General features: G+C 38.0%; 1 protein-coding gene across 13 annotated transcripts in view; it reads left to right on the forward strand.

Annotated features, from left to right (window-relative positions):
* The window catches only part of celf5a (cugbp, Elav-like family member 5a), a 308,854-nt gene that overhangs the window by 11,901 nt on the left and 275,534 nt on the right, over positions 1-21,419 (forward strand). For all 13 annotated transcript variants that reach the window (XM_049465288.1, XM_049465285.1, XM_049465287.1 and 10 more), the window contains one exon: positions 17,211-17,293. In XM_049465288.1, the coding sequence (XP_049321245.1) occupies positions 17,211-17,293 (83 nt within the window). The remainder of the gene's footprint in view (positions 1-17,210; positions 17,294-21,419) is intronic.

The raw sequence follows: 21,419 nt of genomic DNA on the forward strand, positions 1-21,419 counted from the left end.
TTCAAACTGGGATATGCAAATTTCATTGTTATTAATTATAGACTAAGTATAATGACGATAAAGTCAACTTCTTCTTACCATTCATATAAGTAATAATCATCGACCAGCACTACTCTAGTGGTATTATGTTAAATGCTAGACATTTCTGTTCCTTTAATTGTAGTTAAATTAGGATGTATGGATAAACTTTCCACCAGTATAGGGCAGTCACTACTGATTGTGTGAACTACTAATGATATTAGTAATTATTTGAGTTTTTTTGACTAATTATATAGGCTTAACTGTGTTCACTTCTCAAATACATTAAAGTGACAGTTTGGACGTTTTGGGGATGTGAGGGAAAAAATTAAACATGCTTAGGGGTGCTGTCTCCTTTCGGAGCAATATAAAAAAGGATCATCTTAGGTCTCCCTTATCTCACCATTTCTCTTCAGTTCTAATTATGTCTATGTTTGGTTTGAAAGTGGGTAAATGAGCAGACAAAACTGAGTTTTACATGATATTTATATCTGATATTCTGATATTTTCTCTTGTAGCAGTGCCATTAGCAGCACAGTGGTTAAACACATAACCTGAAAAAGCTGTTTAGGCAAGATAAACTCATGAGAAAACCTTCCAGACCACTTAAAATGAATATGTTTGGCTATGCAAGTTTGGTTGCTGAAACATATTAATGCCATTTATTAGAATGTTTTGCTCCCTGTCCGCTGAGAAATACTACTGCTTTTAGTTTAAAAGAAACAAAAACATTTTAACTTGAAATATTTTTCCACACTGTGGCTCTCTTGTAAATAACATCTTGCAGATAGTAAATGCCGTGTATGCTGGTTATTTTGTTTAGTATCTTATCTTGCTTGTATAGCAAAGCTGCTCTGTTGAAATAAAGGAAACTGCATACTGAAAGTTGCAGAAACACTAAAGCCCTTTTCTGTATCCAGTGCACTGTGTGCTAACAGGGGAATTGAAGCAGTGGGGGCACATGTATAAATAAAGCATTCACGCATGCATAATTTGTACAGAAAGTTGCTGGAGGGTTGATAACTGTTATGAAATATTCCAAACTCTGGCAAGTTTATTTTTGCGCTGATCATTTCTATCGACATCTGTTTAGATGGTTTTACAGCTGTCAGCAGATCACTGCAGGCATAGGCTTAGTATTGTCATGGCAACTAGATTGCAATCATTTTGCATCAGGGCAGGCATAGGCAAATATTCATAGGCAGACATTGTGAAACCAATGCAGTTTTTCATATTTTAATACCGTCTCTGTTTGGTCTTGAGTTGTTCTGTAGGAGGCGAATAGGCAGAGGCCTGTTGGTGGAGCGCTGTGAGCTCGTGCTGCTTCTGTTCTGCTTCTGTTTTCTGAGGTAATGAGAGTGGAAAAAATGACAAGAAGGAAAAAAAGGAAGGAGATGAATGTGGAGAAGATATTAAAAGAAATGAACAAGGTTGCTGTTTGCGGACCGCCGACCGATTTTAATGCTGTTTTTTATTTTGAGCTGGAGATGCATTTCTTAAAGGAAAATAAATCGACAATCCCTCAGAGACTTTGCTGTAGCGCTCTGTGATAATCACTCGCAATTCTGAGTTGATTCAAAGGAAGTCATGCGAGAAAAGCTCTGTGATGAGGAGAGACGTATAGGTGTATTGAGGAGACCGCTGAAGGATTCTTTAGCTTTGGTGAAAAATTCAAACTGAGCTGAAATAGAAGGCTGAAAATGTTCAAGACCATTTTATTGATATGTTTATTGCTTATATGGCTCATACCTCTTAAAAATAAAGCTACTTCAAACAGTTCTATGTGTGATGCATTTGAAGAATTACCTATGTGTGTGAGTGTGAAGAACCACAAGAGGTTCTACTATTGAATTGCTTGATGAACCCTATGAAGCAAGTGACAACATGCTAATGTGTGACTACTAGCTAGAATATACTGCTAATGATGTTGGGAATTATTTGGGTAATTAATATTAGGGATGCATAGCATATTTGGCAACAAAAATATTTGCCCAAAAATAGCAAACGAAACCCTATAGGTTGAAAGACAAAATAATTTATAGTAAATAATGACTAATTCTATTGAATCAAATTATTTATTTGATGCCATAGTGCAGCAATTGTTCTAACCTTTTTTCAGTTGTTCATACATGTCATACATCTCCCCTCAGCACCTCTATAACTATTTTAAAATTGTTTTTCTGTAATAGCTTTTTACATACAATACTGTTATATGTATTCAATGGTGAAAAGTGGCAAATGGGAGAAAGCCTGGAGAAAAAAAACATTCTGCAAAATGTTTGTTTAGGTGTATTGCCACAAACTGCTACAAAGCAGGCAAACATCTGGCAAGCTCCTGGTAAAAGTTCAGCATAAATTCACATTGGTTTCTGGTTATTAGTTCTTAAAACACTGAATGTTTTCCAGCTGAAAGACATGAGCTTTACAGGGCTAGGATAGTAGTGTTAGCTGAGATAAGAGATTTAGTGTTTGTTTACCTAACAATTGCCACTTGAATAAATTTCACTTGAATAGCACTGCTGAGGTACATTTATGAGTGGATTGGCACTGCTGATGTAAATTCATGAAAGGAGTTGGACTGCTGATGTAAACACATGCATTGTTTTGTTTATTTAGTGGTGGAAATAGCAAAACTAATGAAAAATCTGTTTTTGAAAATGTGTCATTTTTATTCAGGTTTGGTTTCTCACAAAAACCTGAATTTAGATGCATACCATTTTGTGCATATCTTATACAACCATGGGTCTTTGTTGAACCAGTGTTGGTTATTCTATGGCATTAAAGATAAAGAAGCATTTGAAGAATCTACTTATCTATCTATATTTTGTGTGATGTTGCTAGCTTAGCTTGTATAGGCTACTAGAGCTGCTCTGTTACAATAACAAACAATATACTGCAAGCTGTAAGGACATTATATTGATGGTCTGACCCCAGTATTTTTTTGTAAAGGTGTAAAGCTGTGTGTGTGTGTGTGTGTGTGTTAGGGGCATTGGTGTGTCATAGTGTGTCAGTCAGTGGAGGCTGACAAATGTAGCGCTCTCTCTCGTTCTCTCTCAGTCTCTCTCCCTCTCCAAACCGGACAGCAGAGAAATGAGAGGCTGGCAGGAGGCTAAGCACAATGGATGAACAGACAGAGAGATGGAGTGATTGTCAGATGGAGAGAAAACAAATAGTGGCTTTAATCAGAAGGTGCCCCGCTCTTTGCTGAGGGTTCAGAGCCAGATCCAGTCTGGCAGCGGAGGAGGATAGGAAACAAAGGGATTTAATATGAAGGGAAGGTGTGTGAGGGGTTGGGGGTTGGAGGGTGGGTGGTGTGCAGGCTGGGCAGATGTGGAGCATAATCACTGTTGCAAAAAGCTGCCAGAATATGACAAGCTGACACTGTAGGCCTACAGCTAACACGACTAGCAAACTACTATCACTAGCGGTGGTGCAAGCTCAGCCTGGAGCTGCTTTATTGTAGAAGCAGCATATACAGTATTGGAAACGATGGTTGTTATCACCCAATATAACACTTCAGATGTACTGTTTATTAGTGATATAAATGTATGTTGTTTGTGTAGTGGTTTGTGAAAGTAATAGAAAGTAGCTTAATGCAAGTGATCATTTTGGCTTAATGAGGGGGGATTTCTTGCATCATAATATGACATAATTTTGGTATATAGGTACATCTTTATAATTATAAAAATATATTTAAAAATACAAGTTTGGAAAGGAAATAAAAGATTTCTCCGATTTTGCTACTTATAGGTATATATTTGAGTGAAATGAATGTTGTTGTACATAGTTTATAGAAAAACATTTTTTCCTAATTCCAAATAAAAATATCATTTTGAGCATTTATTTGTAGAAAATTAGAAAAAAAAGACTAAAATAACAAAAAAGATACAGAGCTTTCAGACCTCAAATAATGCAAAGAAAATAAGTTCATATTTATAAAGTTCAGAAATCAATATTTGGTGGAATAACCCTGGTTTTTAATTATAGTTTTCATGCAACTTGGCATGTTCTCCTCCACAGTCTTACACATTGCTTTTGGATAATTTTATGCCACTCCTGGTAAAAAAATATTTAAGCAGTTCAGCTTGGTTTGATGGCTTGTGATCATCAATCTTCCTCTTGATTATATTCCAGAGGTTTTCAATTTGGTAAAATCAAAGAAACCCATCACTTTTAAATTATCTCTTTTTTCCAGAGCTATATAATAGAGGTGTTCTATAGTGCTCCAGGTGAACACCGTGTTTTTCAAAAACACAGAAACAATCTTTACTAGTTTACCTGTAATGAATGACGTCAGACAATGGTTCATTATGATTTTGTGTTTGTATACTATGACATTTTTTCCAAAACTTTATTTTAACAATCACAATTCATTACCTTGCTTACAGAATTAAAATAATTATTAAAATATTGCAATAATAAGATAGTGTGACATATATATTGAATTGTAACTCCTGTATTATGTTGCCAAGTTCTTATCAACACACAGCCCTAGTATGTGTGTTGTCCAATACAAATAAATTGTGATGCTAGTTAATGCTTGAAAAATGAAACTGTATTGTAATGGTCAACATGGTGCCTGTTCTTTAACACAAAGAGTCAAGCAGAGATCTATGTGACAAGCCAAAATGCACCATGGCATTTTTGTCGGTTTTGTCTTACTTATTATTATTATTATTATTATTATTATTATTGTAGTTTATTTATTTTTATACCTTTTTTCAGTTCTAAGCATTTCTTACTGTCTTCATATTCAGGCAGATAGAAGCCAGGTACTGGAGACTTGAGAAGTGATGAGGGTAAGACAGAAATATAACTGACAGCCCCTCCCATCTCCTACTTCTTAGTGAAAGACCTTGAATCTTGGTGTGCCAGCAAGATGCCACCTTGGGCGGCTGCTTGTGCCATATGTAAATCTGCTACTGATAATTGATAATCTGACAGATGTGTAGGTGTCCCTCTTAACAAACTCAGTGTTTGGGGATCTAGCCTATTATCTGAACTCTTAGCACTAACATATCTGCTCTATAGTAATAATAAATATCCATAAATATTTAAGTATTTATTCCTATAGTCATTATAGGATTGTCCATTGTAGGATAAAAAACAGGTAGATGGAATTTTTACATTTAATCAATATGTGCATTTTGACATGTAGGATCTTAGCTGGAAATTCCAATGAGTGTTTGCACTAGTATTTATACAATCCCACAAAAGTAGATCCAACTATGTAGATTCGTCATTGCATATTTAGTATTCAATAGCAGTGTTGGATATGTTGCCCGTATCATGCCGCCCTAATAACAGTAATGATCCCTGTTTTTATTGCAATTATTAGTGTGAACATTGTGCCACAGAATAAGATGGATGAGAAGCGAAATGCAGAGAAATATTATTAGTGTTCTTTGTGTCACCCGTCAGGGATGTGTTTGAAAGGAACGCTGCTCAGCAGGGCTATAAATAGAAATCTGTGGTATTTCCGAAAATAGGTTAAGCTTCCATCGCTGCACTGCTGGCATGACATCACCACTGTGCTGCCAGCCGCGCCCCCCAAAGACTCTGGAAGCGGAGGGGGGAAAGAGAAAGAGCGTGAAAAGAGGAAGAGATCGTGAGCATGGGAGTGGGAGTAGAGTATACAAGAGAGAGAGAGAGAGAGAGAGAGAGAGGGACAGTGGTAGACTACAGTACATATATGCAAATATTGAATATTGATGTTTTATTGTATATTGTTCTTCCTCTTCTTCATTACCAATGTAACTATTATCATTAACATTGTACGGCATTGCTATGTCAACAGTTAATTAAATTGAATCACAATTAAGATGTTTAAATAAGAGATGGAGAGGGACAGGGACATGTGGAGAGGGAGAGAGGGGAGGAGAGAAATCAACAGGCAAATAGAGAAACAAATAGAGAGAAAAAAGCGAGATTGAGGAAAAGAGGGGAAATAAAGGAAGAGGGGCAACAAAAAGAAAGATAGAGGGGAGAAAAGAAAGAAGAGCAACAGAGAGAGAGATAGCTGTCGAATACGAGAAAGTGAGACGGAGAGATGGAAAAAATAAAAGGTGAAATGAGAGAGAGAGAGAGAGAGAGAGAGAGAGAGAGGGAAGCAGGAGGAGCAACAGATGGAGAGCAAGCTGGGAAAGGAGATGTCGGGAGAAAGAGGTGGAGGGGAAATGTGAGAGGGAGTAACAGAGGGGCAAAAAGTGAGATAGGTGGAGAGGGAGAAGAAGGGTTAGGTGAGAAAGAGAAAGAAAGGCAGAGAAAGAAGGTAGAAAACAGAGCTAAAGAAAGTGGAGGAAGAGAAAGAGGGTGAAAAGAGAGAGTAACAGGGGGAATAAGAAAGGGCAAGAAGACAGAGGAGATAGAGCTGGGAAAATAGAAAGCTGGGATAAAGGGAAATTGAAGGAGAGTGAGAGATGGAGTAAAAGAAGGGAGATAGAGAAAGGGTAAGAGAAAGGAAATTAGAGAGTTGAAGGGAAAGAAAAATGGAAATGAGAGAAGAGAAAGTGTGAGAGAGTAATAAAGAGAGGAGAAATAGAGAGAGTGAGGGAGAGGTGGAGGGGAGGAGAAAGAGAGCAAAAGGGAGACAAAGCTGGGTCAAATAGAGAGGAAGGGAGAAAGAAACAGGAAAAGAAGGGGGAAGAAAAAGTGAGAGGAAGGAATAGGGATAGCAATGGGAAAACAGGGAGACATGTTGTCCTTAGTGACTGTTTCTTTGTCCACCTTTGTCCTCCGTGTCTGGGCTGTGCTGTCAGAACATTAGGAAATGTCACCTGTTCGAGATCTGGTCACTCGAGGTTTCCTAAAAATGACCCAAACTTCAGGCTTCTAAATTGGTCAGACTGGAGCCACAATAAAAATAACTCTTCTTCCATATTTATTTTTTACTTGACATGTTTTCAAAATCTCATTCCGTCCTCTCGGTCACTGCGGGCACACTCATGACTCAGGTTCTTCACAGAGCTTTGGGGCTGGGGATTAATCTAAAATTACATGATTAAGGAATAACTAGTTAATATAGCTATTTGTTGAACCTGTGCTGACTAGTAAGTGATTTGGACGCTGACAGTGAACACTTTTCGTCTGTTGTCTCTGGTAAGAAACAGCCTGATAGAGATGCGTTTGTATGCTCTCCCTTTTTGCCACATGCTCTTCCACAAATATGGTTTCACAAAGAATTCATTTTTAAGTGTGTAGAACTTTTAAATTAGTAAAAACATTTCTCAACTTTTTATCGGTTTCTCAGATTTAGCTATTTATAGGTATATGTTTGAGGAAAATGAACATTGTTGTTTTTTTTATAAAAACTATGGACAACATTTCTCCCAAATTACAAATAAAAATATTGTCATTTTGAGCATTTATTTGCAGAAAATGAGAAATGGCTGAAATAAAAAAAGATGCAGAGCTTTAAGTTCATATTCATAAAGTTTTAAGAGTTCAGAAATCTATATTTGGGGGAATAATCCTGTTTTTTTAAATCACAGTTTTTATGCATATTAGCATGTTCTCCTCCAAGTCTTTCACACTGTTTTTGGATAGCTTTATGCCACTCCTGGTGCAAAAAAATCAAGCAGTTCAGTTTGGGTTAATGGCTTGTGATCATGCATCTTCCTCTTGATTATACTTCAGAGGTTTGGTAAACCAATTTGGTAAAATAAAAAAAAAAATCATAATTTTTAAGTGGCCTTGTATTTTTTTGCAAATATTAGTTCTTAAAATACTGATGAATACTGAAGGTGCTCTGTATAATTTAGGTTCAGTACAATGTGTTTAGTACAATTCAATTTATAAAATTAAATGAATGTATCTAGCCAACAAATTAACTCGGCCCTAGCCACCTAACAATACACTATCCAATCAGTAAAGGCGAGCATTTGTGGTTGTGCACAGGATGGGGTAAATGGAGGGGTAAGGGCATGAACTATTGTAAACTTTGGTAAGGCGTTTGGATGGCAATACTTTCAAATATTGAAAGGCATGAAAAGGAAAGGCATATTGTTTTTCTCCTGCTGGACAAGTGGGTAACATTGACTTATTTTTGCTCTGTCACTGAAATAGGTCACTATTGTTTATTCCTGTTTATTACTGTTTATTAATCCTGTAAATGTCTGTGATCAGTAATCACATTTGGTCTGTGTAGCAGCAGCAATTGTAGGAAAAGTGTGTTTAATTTGCAGTTGAGCAAAATATGAGCAGTCGTTCTACAGATTTATATACAGATTCTTCAATACAATTAGCTCTGCTTTCTACACACCATGTGATTGTAAATGCTTCTGCATTGTTTTTTTGAAGCCAGTTATTTATTTAGAGTATGAGTAATAATTTCAAGAAAAAGAAGAAAAAAAATCAAAAGACCTTTATATATAGCCTTCATATCCACCACAAAGATCTGAAGGCCAATGCAGAATAGAATATAGAAACATACATATTATTTGATGTACTGGTAAGCAGTAGCTTTAGATGTGGCTTAACTGCTTCTACAGTTAGCGCAGTACAAACGTTCATTTGCAAGCAGGATTTTCAAGGGAATATTGCGCACTGACGAATAAAGACATAAAGCATGTTCAACAGAAACAAAGCTTGTGAGGCTGTGTTATATTGTTCTTTTAAAAATGTGTTTCTGTTCTTTTAAAAAAATTCTAGAGATATGCAAAAGTGAACATGAGTTGGTAAGTTGGTAACAGTCACTTCAAATGATGGTTCTTTTGAACCTTTAAACAACCTTCCTACTCACATAATTCTATTGCAAACATGGCTCTTTTTAGATCATGACTCAAAGTAATGTTTGTGTTTTAACTTTCTAAACCCTGCACACAGACCCACCCTTTATTTTTCATCCTAAATAACTGCACTGATAATTAACATCAGTTTCATAGGTTATAAAATAGACCCATGTGGGAGTGTTATAAAATAAATAAATGTTGTTTCAGGATTGTTTTGAGGAATAAAGTAATAAAGATAGCATTTTAAATGATATGATACCCTCCAGAATCCAATTTCCAATATCGTCCTGCCCTAGGGTAATATCTCATGTAATATTGTAAAGCATTTTTTGTTGTTTTGTTGTAAAGAATTTAACTTTTTTAAGTAATTTAACCTTAAATTACCTTTATAGTCTTGCACCTTTTTAAATCAGTAATGCATGTGAAAGATGTTCCATGAGGTGAAATCAGTCAGAGTGCCAATTTTGTTCAATACTGGCACTTCTAAAACATCTTTCAGCCAATCATATTGCAGGGTCTGAACTAAATATAGTATTATGTATTTTTCTGCTTATTTATTTATTTATTTATTTATTTTTTATACTTTTAGAACCTAAAGTAATGCAATCTTATGTAATGATTTTCTGTTTTTTTTTCCAGCATTATTCATCCATCAAGATGCAATGATAGGCTTTCAGAATTTAAACAATTATACATTAATAATTTAAAGACCCTAAAGAGCTGTATTTATTGTATAATTTGAAAGCTAACTGGTGATGTCTATCCGTATTCCACATCACTGTATTCTGAGCATCAGGTGGAACATTGTCAGGGTCTGTGTAGGAGTTAATCCCAGCAGATGTGAAGCAACCAGAGGCTGAGTTTATAATGAAGCCGAGTGTCCTGCTGACGTTTGGCGACGCAGGAAGCGCCGATGTTGGACACACTTAAAGGTGCCTTCCTTAATTAAGGTTTACAGGTTACGCTAGAGTACTGCTTATATTACAGAGCTCATTACAAGCTAATTAGGCTGGGGCAGCGACAATATTGTTGTTGGAACAATTACTGTGATCGCATTGCAGGGGATCAAACCCAGGTGACTTTGCTGCTGGTGGTCAGCTCGTTATGGGCAGTGCATTTCAGATTAGAGAGCATTTAGAGAAGAGAAGAGAAGTAGCTCACACTTATAATACTCGATGACCAGTTAGTCTTTAATTAAAAATGGTTGATTTTACAGTGTGTTGATGCATTTACAGCCTAGGTATAATATGTTATAGATATCTATATAAAATAGGAATGCATTTAATTTAAAAGGGAATTACAGTTTGTTTCTTTGAAGTGAGGCCATTGAAGAGCAGATTTTGGTCACCTAATTAACTTTTCCCTGAAACCCAGAGAAGAATGAATTGGGGGAAAAAAAGAAGAGAATAGAATAAAAGGGAAAAGTACTTTTTATAGGTTTGTTTGGATGGGTGCGTGGATGTGAAATAGATTTTTAGAGTGTAAAGAACCTCCACTTAATGTAACAAAGGTTCAACACCAGCTAATGGTTGTCTCTAGGACTGCATGTCCAAGCCATGAACCTTTTAGGAGGGATGTCAGGGAAGACGGTGCTGTAGAGGTGCAAAGTGCTTAGGCTAAGAGAAGGAGAATGGGAGCGTGGAGGAAGATTTATCCAGAAGACCTCCACTCTTAATGGGCACCTCACAGTGCAGGGCCAAAGGTGAAGGAGCAAAATCACTGTTCCTGCAACAACGACAGCAGCAAGAGCAGCACCGGCAACGCTGTTGCTGAGTTCCTGTAGCCCCGCAGTAAATAAAGCAGCAAATGGAGGCTGTCAGTGGTGAGGAGGCAGAGTAGCTGCTGCTATTCAGCCTGCTTAATCACCACCATGTCTCTCCATCTCCCCATGAAGCCCCAGTCACTCCTTTAGACTTGCCTGAGTACATAAAAAAAACCCTCAGTACACACGATTGCTCATTAGAAATGGCAGCATTCAGAGCGCTGCAACGCTGTTCACATTGCATAAGCGCCAAAAGTGGAGGGAGGTGATTTCTCTTCTAGATTGCTATCAGACGCCGCACCAGATAATTTCCTCACGTCGTCCCTTTTCTATTCCGCCACTCGCTGCTGTTTCAGCACGGTCCAGTTGCGTTCCCTTTATGCCGAGTTTCGAACAGTTTCATCATGCAGCCAAAAAAAAAAAAATTCTGCACTTGGTATGCAACAGCGTGGCGGTAATTTGTACGTGTTTGGATTCCAATTATGAAGTTGTTAGAGCCCGTGCCTGTGGGCTGCAAATTCGTATTACACCATACATTAAAGCGCAGAGAAACACTTTTAAATTGAGATTGTATTTCTTTCTCTGCCCGTGTTTTTCCCCCCTTTCCTTCTTTCTTTTTGCTAATATTATTGCAGCAATTAATTTAGTCTAGATGCCCCATGTTTTCCGCCTCTGCAAATGCATCCAATTTAGAAGTACCGTAATTGCAAGATACAAAGATACACGTTTCTCCCTTCCAGCCGAGGGGTCAGGAAAAGCGTGCCTTGGCTGCAGGTTTCTAGACATAACAAAGCTTTGATGTGTTCGGAAGCAGTGCTGGCTCAGTAAGATGTTGTTGTTGTTGTAATGGGCAAAGAGAACACAGTCCACTGCCTTGTTTGTTTACAATCGGAAATCATTATGTCAGGACAGTCTTTGGAGCGAGCCAACCCTGCTTCGACGTGGCCTATTTTAGCTTGTGGGAAAAAGGTCATGACCCTGAGTTCCTTCCAGTCTCTATCAGGAGACCAAGATGTAGAGAGACAGTACCGCTTGCAGATCTCTACATTGTGAGTGGACAAAAAAGAGCTCAATCTGATTTAAGTGTAGTCTTGCAAGTTGGATTTTGGACTACTGTCAGGTTACTGTTTTTTTTTTTTTGTTTTTACTTTTTAATGTGTTGAACATCCAGCTACTTTGATAGGAAGGGGCCATTTGATTTGTCATGCCAAAAAAATCAACCAAAAAGCACTGTTTTAGAGTGACTAGAAATAATTGTGCTACAGCAAGTGGGCAACTCCTTTTTTATTTGCTATCAGAATCATATCAATAATCACAGATGGCTTAAATTGGCATTTGATTGCTGTTACAAACTTTTAGCATTTTGTAGCAATTGCAATATGTCATATTGATTGACTTCTTCACTACCATGCATTTTCTTTACTCAGCTTGCTATGCATCAAAGAGCATAGAAATACCCTTGCTGATAAATGCATTCAGCTACTTTATGTTGCACCCATTGCTGACACTCCTGTGTAAATGCATGCACACTGCTTATCTTGTCCCTGTAGAGAAACACTAAAAGATAACGAACTAAAAGAGCAGCTAACTGTGTTCAGACAGTATAAAGAAGTATGTTTATGCATTCTGTGCACCCAGGCAGCTCCCACAGGCTAAATATTAGCCCACATTACTTTCCACATGGCCGGTTAGCATTCATGCTAGCACTTATTTTTGTGAGGGTGTCGAATTAGCACCCGCTGCTAAGTGAATGGATTGGTGACTCAATAAATAAGTGAACGGGTCACATGAACAAATCCATGGCAGATACTTAAAAACCTTCCTCTCTCCAGAGCGTGCATTTACATGCCAAGAAATAAACAGAGACGAGAGCAGAGGAGACAGGATCCATTTTATAGCAGTGGCTTTCACACCTGTAAAAGTGTGATCCCCACTGTGTGGTGATATCTGCCAGTGAGGAAGCTTAACCCTGGCAGAGCTGCGGCTGGCACTGGTGTGGGTATACACGACTGTTGTGTGTTTACTGTCACTGTCATGGAGCAAGAGCGCATTAGCAGTGCCCTGTGCTCTAGCGCCTTGTTTCACTTAGCTTTAGTGAGTGCCCCTCATTTGGCAGTGTCTGAATGCAGGCATATCTGTGATGTAGGTTTGGACGATATGATTAAAAACTCATATCTTGGTATTTTCAAAATGTAAGAAAAGGTCGATAATCCTTTTTGACATGATATTTTGCGTGGCAAATTGTCAATCATATTGACTAATCGTTGCAGCGCTATTACGTTGTGTATAGTATCGCAATATATTGTGGACCCTTTGTTAGACAAATGATTGTACCCTTGTACATAGTTTTTTTCACAATATATTACCAGGTCCTAAACTGTAAAACTGGTGTATTTGTGTTTGTACATATATCTGTATTTATATAGAGAAATAGTGTAAATGTACAGTCATTTTAAATGTAGAGATGTTTTATTTTAATTCATGTATTTGGAACATGTATTTCTAACTGCTAATTCAAAGTTCAATTACAAGGGACTGGTGTGATATAGTTTTCTTTTTTTTTCCCCAGTTTTTCCTGACATCCCTGCTGCCATGCCTTTTACAGTGTAGTGGGAGGATGTGTATATGGTTCACATTGTGTTCTGGAAGCCCCCGGGGCTCTAGGGCTCTTTTTCTCCTGTCCTCTCCCTAGTGGCTGTTCCTTTCTGCCCCCCCTGGGCTTTTCCTTCTGCACCTTCTCTGTGTCAGTAGCGCTCAGGGTTTATCCCGCACGGCTGGGAGTGGGTGGTTTGGACAGTGACGGCAGGCTGATCTATGGAGCTGGGGCTGCAGCTAAGACACGCACACACACACACACACACACACACATATAGCTATATATACACGCACACACACATTCGGTGAGGACCGGATTGGACAGGCTCCCCCATGCTAGGAAATAGACTGTCTGTATTTAGCCAGTCTACAGGGATTTCTCTGAGCGGTGCTGGCCCTGTCATTGTAAGGGACGTGCTTGCTTTGTGCCGACTTGATTTTACAACGCTGAGATATGGCGGATTCTGAGCAGGCAGTTAACCCCTGAAAGGACCTGTCATAACTATACACCTGACATATTTGCTTTATAGCAGTTTCAGAATAATTTATGGCAGTTACTGAGAGATGAGCTGTGAGAGATGAGGCAATGGTTTGGAAAATATTTAATTTATGTACATATTCAGCTACTTTTACTTTTTTGCCTATTTCTGCACACGTACTGCTTTTAGTTCTTGTCAAGAAACATTGCCAATAAAATTGGACTCTCTAGAGCAGATGAACATAAACCTATTGGCACCATATCTAATGACAGGTGTAGGTTAGAGGGGTATAAAGCCCCCCATCATTGAGCTGTGGAGTGGTGGAACTGTGCTCTCTGAAATTACTGTGCTCCATACAGTATTTTTATGACGAGTGACCACTCTAGTGGTCTTGTTGCTGACTGCAATCAGATTTCACAGCAGTTAGGCCTGGACAATAATTCGATATCGGTATTTATCGCGATAAGAAATGTTTCAATAACGGTGATATCATTTTTGTGGTATATCGATATGTATTATTTACAGAATCTGTCACGGACAGGTGTTTTACTGGCGTCAGCTCGCCGCACACCTGAACACAATCAGCCTCCGTAGCTGGACTATCTCTGTGCGTGATGATGTAATCACATAGGCACGTAGCCAGATAGGCTAGGCTAGGCTAGGCTAGATTTGGCTAGGCTAGGCTAGGCTCGGGTCCGCTACGCATCTAAAATGCCTCGCGCTGGAGCCAAACGGAGCCGGGACGAGCGGATCCAAGGCTAAGGTAGGCTCGGTTCGCATCTGAAATGCTCCGCGCTGGAGTGGAACGGAGCGGAACCAAGCCGAGCCTAGCCTAGCCTAGCCTCGGGTCCGCTCGGTCCGCCCACGGGTCCGCTCGGTCAGCGGTCAGTCGCGGGTCCTCTCGGTCAGCCGCGGGTCCTCTTGGCTCCCAGCACGGGACATTTTTGATGCAAAATGAATGCCCCTGCCGCTTCCACAAGTGATCAATTGAAGGAGGGAGGTCTAATTCAGTGGTGAGGATTTGGTTCAACTCCCAAAGGTCTGCTAAACTTCAGTTTGCTGCAAATTGTGCCGGAGAGTGGAGCAGGTTAGCAGCGGTAACGTTAAAACATCTAATCTGTTCCACCACCTCAATCAGTTCCACTACATACAATATTTTCCTTATACTGGCTGAATCACTTTTATAGCGTATGTTGTAAGTTATTTAAGTTATTTAAAGTTTATGAATCTTTTAGGTTTGTTTATTTGACGGGGATATCATGTTCCTTTTATGTTTATAAAGAGTTGTATTTTGGCTGAAGCACTTTTGTAGCTTATATTGTAACTAAGTTATTTATAGTTGATAAAGCCTATAGGTTTGTTTATTTGACTGGAAAATCTTGTTGCTTTTATGTATATAAAGGCTTCTTTTATTCTTTATCCTAGTTGAAACACTTTTGTTTTGATCTGTTAAATTTGTTTACAAAAGAATAAGAAGCTCTGCTTCTATCCTAATTTAAAGTTATTTTTATTGGTAATAGTTATATAGGCTTATGTTTGACAGGGATGTCATGTTTTTATTTTGCTATATGCAAATAAAATTGAGCATTGATTTATCTTGACTATTTTTTATTTCTTAAGTATTATAATGTTTTCGTGAAAGGAGGTTTCAAAGACTTAAATTAAAATTTCAGACAGTAGTAGGTACATATTTCCATTGCAGGGATTCTTCGCAGTTTTCTGTGGCCTTCTAAGTATTTATATCGATATCGAAATTATATCGTATCGACCGAAATTAAGGAATATATCGTGATATGAATTTTGGCCATATCGTCCAGCACTAACAGCAGTACTCCAAAATCTCCTAGAAAGCCTTTCCCGGTCAGTAGAGTCAGTTATTCTTATAGAAGCAGTGTAAACTCTTGATATATTTCAGAAGAAATAGAATTGAAAAATGATCAATTGTCAGTGTGCATGGGTTACATTAGCTTCTAGAAAGGGGTACCTGGGCTGGCACTATACTGTAGGTGCTCCTTTTAATGTTGGTAGTTCATTGCTATTAATATGAAGTCACAAAATCTTCAGACCTCAGAGTCTGGTACAAGTTAGGCAGAAATGGTGGAGAAAATGCAACAAAATCGTTTATTTTTTATAAATTAAAAATATCCGTTGCAGTTAAAGTTTGTTACATATGATGTTCATAATGCCGCGATGGGGTAGTCTATAGGTCTGTAGTGTGTAAATATTAGCATGTTCTTTACACACACCCTAAAACCAACCAATAATGATCAGACGAGTTCCACACCATCCTCTTCTAATCTACCATTAATAGAATGATACTTCAGTATTCACAAAATTCCCCACTTTCCTTGCACATTCTAACTGTTCTAGCCCAAAGCTTACAGCTTAAGATACTCTAAGAATCTTGTGCTTTAAAATTTGAGTTTGCTTGTTTCATTAGGTTCCAACTAGGCACTTTGCCCATATCTCACTGCACACTGTTTGATCTGTATAAAACTGTGTGCACTAAAACCATGACATTTGGCTGTAAATATCTCCAAGATAATGAATTTAGTTTTAGTTTTTAATAGTCAAAGGAAAAAGAGTTCATAAATTCATAATGTGGAGAATGAATATTGGGCCATTCATTATGGAATTATGACACAATATAAGGGACAGTGTGTTTGTTCAAGATATGTAGTAAACTAAAAATCAACAAATATCAAGATACTTGTTTTTCATTGAACAGTGACGATTTGTACTTAGAAGGGTAGTTAAAAATGGTTCTTAATAAAATTGTTTATGTAGGGCTGGACAATAATTTGATAGCAAAATGTATTGTGATATAAAATCCTCATTGAACTTCAGCTACATGCCACTATTTAGAGCTTTGTAACTGAGGATCAAAGCAAAGTAAAGTAAAGACATATTATTCATATCATTAAACACAGTGAAGAATACTATATGTGTCCAGTGGCACTGACCTCTCATCAACTATCAACACATAATCCAGCTCCAGAAAATTGTATCATTGCAGCTAATCTGGTTCAAGCCTGCTGAGGCGGGCAATTAGCAATGCACTATTATGATCTTTATATCTGAGCAATCCAAAAAACTATAGATCACCTGTTTGTCCTCTTACTTTCTGAAGATTTATTTTATTTGAAAATATAAATTTAGTCAAAATATGGTTAAATATCATAATTATCCTGAAATAACATCAAGTACTGGCAAGCACAAGTGGAATTATTTTATAGTGTATATATTATATGTGTAATTATATGTCAGAACTTTAAATGTCAAACATGTCCTGGCTGATTGATTACATTTAGTGTAAGCTGAAAATTGTACAAATTTGAATTTTTTGATCCCTTAGATTAATGTAAACAAGTGAAATCCTTCAGGAGGACGTGGGGATTTTGTCAGCCTACACCCTCTTTTGGAATTGGGACACAGTTTTGTTTAGAACGTGCTGTTGGTCCTCTTACCCTCCTCATGGATTATTCATTTGCCCTGTTGACTGTGATTATTGGGTGGCATACTGTCACAATAATGGCCACGTCCTGCGCCGCTATTGAGTGTCTAAACAAAGCCGGCTCTGATTGACCGCTCAACATCTCAACGTTCCTGTTTTTCTTTATCCCGCAGGCTGCGCCTTCCTCACCTACTGCGCCCGCGAGTCGGCCATCAAAGCCCAGAACGCCCTCCACGAACAGAAGACGCTGCCAGGGGTGAGTACCTCCGCCGGCCCGTGGCCTCCCTCACTTCAGGAGGGGCCACCATGCCAGTCAAAGCCAAGGCAGGAGTGTTTTTAGAAAGCCAAGAAACAGCAAGAGAAATCAATCGATAAGCCCAGCCTTTTAAGATCAGGCTTAAAGCAGTTTCATGTTGCCTCTCCCAGGGGTTACGGCAGCCATTGATCAGATGCTTTCAGTGCCGAAGCTTTTGGGGGGTGGGAAGGGGGTCCACAGCAAATGTCAATTCATTTGTTCTTTCATTTTTTTTCCACAAATTGCCCCATTTACAAAAGGAAAAAAATAGAAAATAGGCTGGAGAGTCATTGTTGCCCATTTGCACCGAGGTGACTGTACAAGCACAAATAAACACCAGCACTGGGTTTAGCAGACGTACCGTCCTTTGGAACACTGAGTTCTTCTGGGATTTTTTTACCCTGTACTGAGATTCAATTGCTGATAACGTCTAAAGAAATGTATGACACTTCTTCACACCAGCCTTCACTGATTTCATAGAGGAACCATTTTTGCTTGCATGAAGCTTGGGAAACCTCATATGTATGACATGTGAATAGGTGTCTCTTCATAAGTACCATATCAACGTATTGTATGATATATGTACATGACCTTAATAAATTTAGCTGATCCCAGATTATACATTACATAAAGGATCTAACAGGTTAAGCACTAAACAAACAAGTCTAAAGTTATAAAAAATACAGATGAAAGCGATTAAAGAATTCATTCAGAAATATTTTTGTGAATGCAGCTATTTTTTAGAGGTCCTCTGCTGTATCACCTTGGGATGCTTTGCATACTACCACTAAAATGATTGGCCATTGTGTTACTAGTGGGCTCTTTCAAGTTATACATGCAGAGTGTACAAAGTAGACTTGTAAAGGTGTTGATCAAGGCTAGAATGAACTGACTGTCAGTATGAATTGGCAAAAAGCATACAGTACCTCTCTTAATTTAACAAATTAAAAGTTGATTCCTTTAATAAAATGGGTGAAAAAGCATTGCTATTCTACTACATTATCAATATAGCAACCTAATATGGCAATAATATCATAAAAATGACAAGAATATAGCTTTTCATTTCTGGGATAATATATTGTGATATATGTGTAGAGGTTCAACAGTTCTTCACACCCACGTATCTCATTTACACATGCTTCTTCATGGAACTAAAAGTAATTTTATGATTGTGGTTCTCATTATAGTTTTAGATTTCATACCAGCCATAACCAGAACAAAACATCAGAAAAACATAGTATCACAAACTGGGGCTAATGTTGACCTTGTTTCTGGCCAATGCAGTAAACTGTGCCTACTTGTGACTGATGGAAATAACATAAGTGTGAGACAGTGTAATGAACTACAGTGTCTGCATGGCATCCCCTTGAACCCTAATGCTAAATCTTTTACATTTTTTGGAGTTCCACATAGTTTTACTGTAGGGCCTTTAAAGCTTATGTTAATAGCAAATAAAATATTCAAAATCTATTAGTACAGTAGTAATGAGCATGAAGAGTGAGATTGAAGAGTGGGTTTGCACACATGCTCTAAACACAAACACATCTAAAGGTAAGAAAACTACTAAGTGCGATGCAGCAGATTTCCTCAGGTGATTTTCTGTAACACTTTGGAATGTTTGTTGTACCACCAGTGGTACACGAATTTCAGTTTGAGGACCACTTTTCTATAGCATCGCAGACAATACAAAGAACCCATTTGTTGCACCTTAATTTTTAAGCTTGTACGCGGGCCACATCACAAAAAAGCGTAAATCTTGGACGGGGACATCAGTGAGCTTGCGGCGAATGACGCACAGGCGCTATAAAACAGCTGCGAGGAGACTCAAGTCGCGCCAAGAGGCGCACGCTCCGCATTAAAGATGCAAATACGACGGTGGCGGCGACTTTGAACGACGCCGGCGGTCCCTTGAAAAACAACTTGTTTCTTTTATCCCTTAAAATTTGCCAAGCTCGAGGCTTGAGGGGCTTTTTTTTTCCTTAAAGGGCATCTGAATAATGAAAAGAAAGTTATTCTTTGAGAGAATGCCAAGGGGATGTGTTGGTGGGAGGCGATGAGTGTGTGAAGCGGAGTATTGAAAAAACAGAAGAAGGAGAAGCAGAAGCAGGATTCTCCTCTGAGTTGATGATGTTTAAGCTGGCAGTGCCCGTCGGTGGTTGAGACACTAATTACGCCCGCATGCCAACCTCTCAGGCATCAGTCAGAGTTGACCAGCTACTAGGATTAGGGGGGATCTAGAGATGAACGACTTGGAAGCAGGAGGCCGTGTGTGTTTAAGGGGAGAGGGACTTTTAAAGCAGCTGGCCATTGAAAGATTTAAGATTTGGATATGATGAGACTAATTAGGAACGAGAGGTGCCGGACAATGACATTAAAGTTTTATTTTCAGCAGTGGTGACTGTATTATAAGTAGGGGTGTATGATGATACATTGATATAAAGAAGTTTTACGATATTATGTTTTGCAATACTGTATCAATTCTTAAAAATACAAAAAGTGTAGATTGTAAGTGTTAACATCTTTTATGTAAAGATTGGTGGCTGACAGCGGTTTAGTTTGTGTTGTGTTTAAAACTAGACTGCTAGATAGCAGTGTTGTAGTCGGTCTTGGGATCCAGTCTGTTCTAGTTGCAACTATTGACTATTTTATTTTGTTAGTTTGTCGATTTAGTCGATTAGTCAACGATTATTCTTTGTCAAGCTTCCCTATCTCTGCTTCCTGTCGAGGCTTTTGTTCCAGTGCATGTTTTACAGAAGCTTGACTTCTTAGCTGCTCAGGTCAGTTTTTCCTAGATTACTCAAATACGTCTTCATTTAAAATGTAAATATCTACTTATTTCTTAGATTAACAGGGATATGTATAATACATACTTAATTGATAGTAGGATTATAATAAGATATAGTAGGATAGTAGGATTAGTTTGGACAGTGTGACCAAAATGAATCTCATAATATATTTCCTAATTTCAGTCATTATGATATAAATCCAATATTGATATGAACAGTATAAAAGCCACAGCTCTGGGTGTACAAAATCATTCACTTATATTATCTTGCTCTATTGTTCATAACAATATCATGGTAGTGGCAGATTGTAAAAAAACTCCTATTCAAATACTCTTTCATGCATAGTCCAGTGATTTGTATCACTCTTTTGTTACTGAACATCATTCAGTTTAACTTGATTTTTTTTACACACCATGTAATGAAATACACAGTTGTGTTAGTGTTCCTTTATCAATGATGATATCCTCAATGGGAATATTGTTGCATATTGGTCAAGATATGTTTGAATATCGATATCTTGTCCAGCTCCATTTGACATCAGTACAAATACATTTTATATATATGTAGTTGTATTTTTTTTTAAGAATTACAGTTTTGTTTACTTAACTTAGTTTAGCTTTATGTGGCCAGCCCTGCTTAAGGAAAACATGGCGACACCCTGTTCTTTACTAGTGTCACATAATGCGCCTTATAATCAGGTGCACTTTATGTATGAAAACACATACGTTTTTTTTGTAAGTTGTTTTTTATAATTGACGATGTCAGTGATGTATAATCGATGCAGTCATAGTTCTGATTGCTCAAAAAATAAAAATGTATACTTTCCTTTCATTCTTATTATATGCATCAGATGGTTTATTTGTTTATATTATGCCAGTTTTCCTAGAATTCACAGTAAATGTTGTCTTGCTTACAGTTTTGCATTATTTTGCAATATATTCATGACCCCTGTATTGTAAAACATATCGTATTACTAGATTCTTGCCAATACACAGCTCTAATGCCAAGACACACACACACACACACACACACACACGCACACACTTTGGAGAGTCAGAAGTAAGCACTACTCCCTGTGTGTCTGACAACAAAGAGAAAGTATACACACACTCAAACACACTAACCTAGAAACCTGCTGTATATGCCTACATGGACAGTCTTGCCATATACCATATGTGATACAGTACAATTGAATCAGCCATACTGGATACACATATTTGTTTTCCCATGAGAAAAAAATGAAAAAACTGTGGCTTTATAGGCAGAGATAGTGTGTGTATGTGTGTGTGAGTGTGTTTGAG

The sequence above is a fragment of the Astyanax mexicanus genome, chromosome 16, assembly GCF_023375975.1.
Source record: "Astyanax mexicanus isolate ESR-SI-001 chromosome 16, AstMex3_surface, whole genome shotgun sequence".
Classification (NCBI taxonomy): domain Eukaryota; kingdom Metazoa; phylum Chordata; class Actinopteri; order Characiformes; family Acestrorhamphidae; genus Astyanax; species Astyanax mexicanus.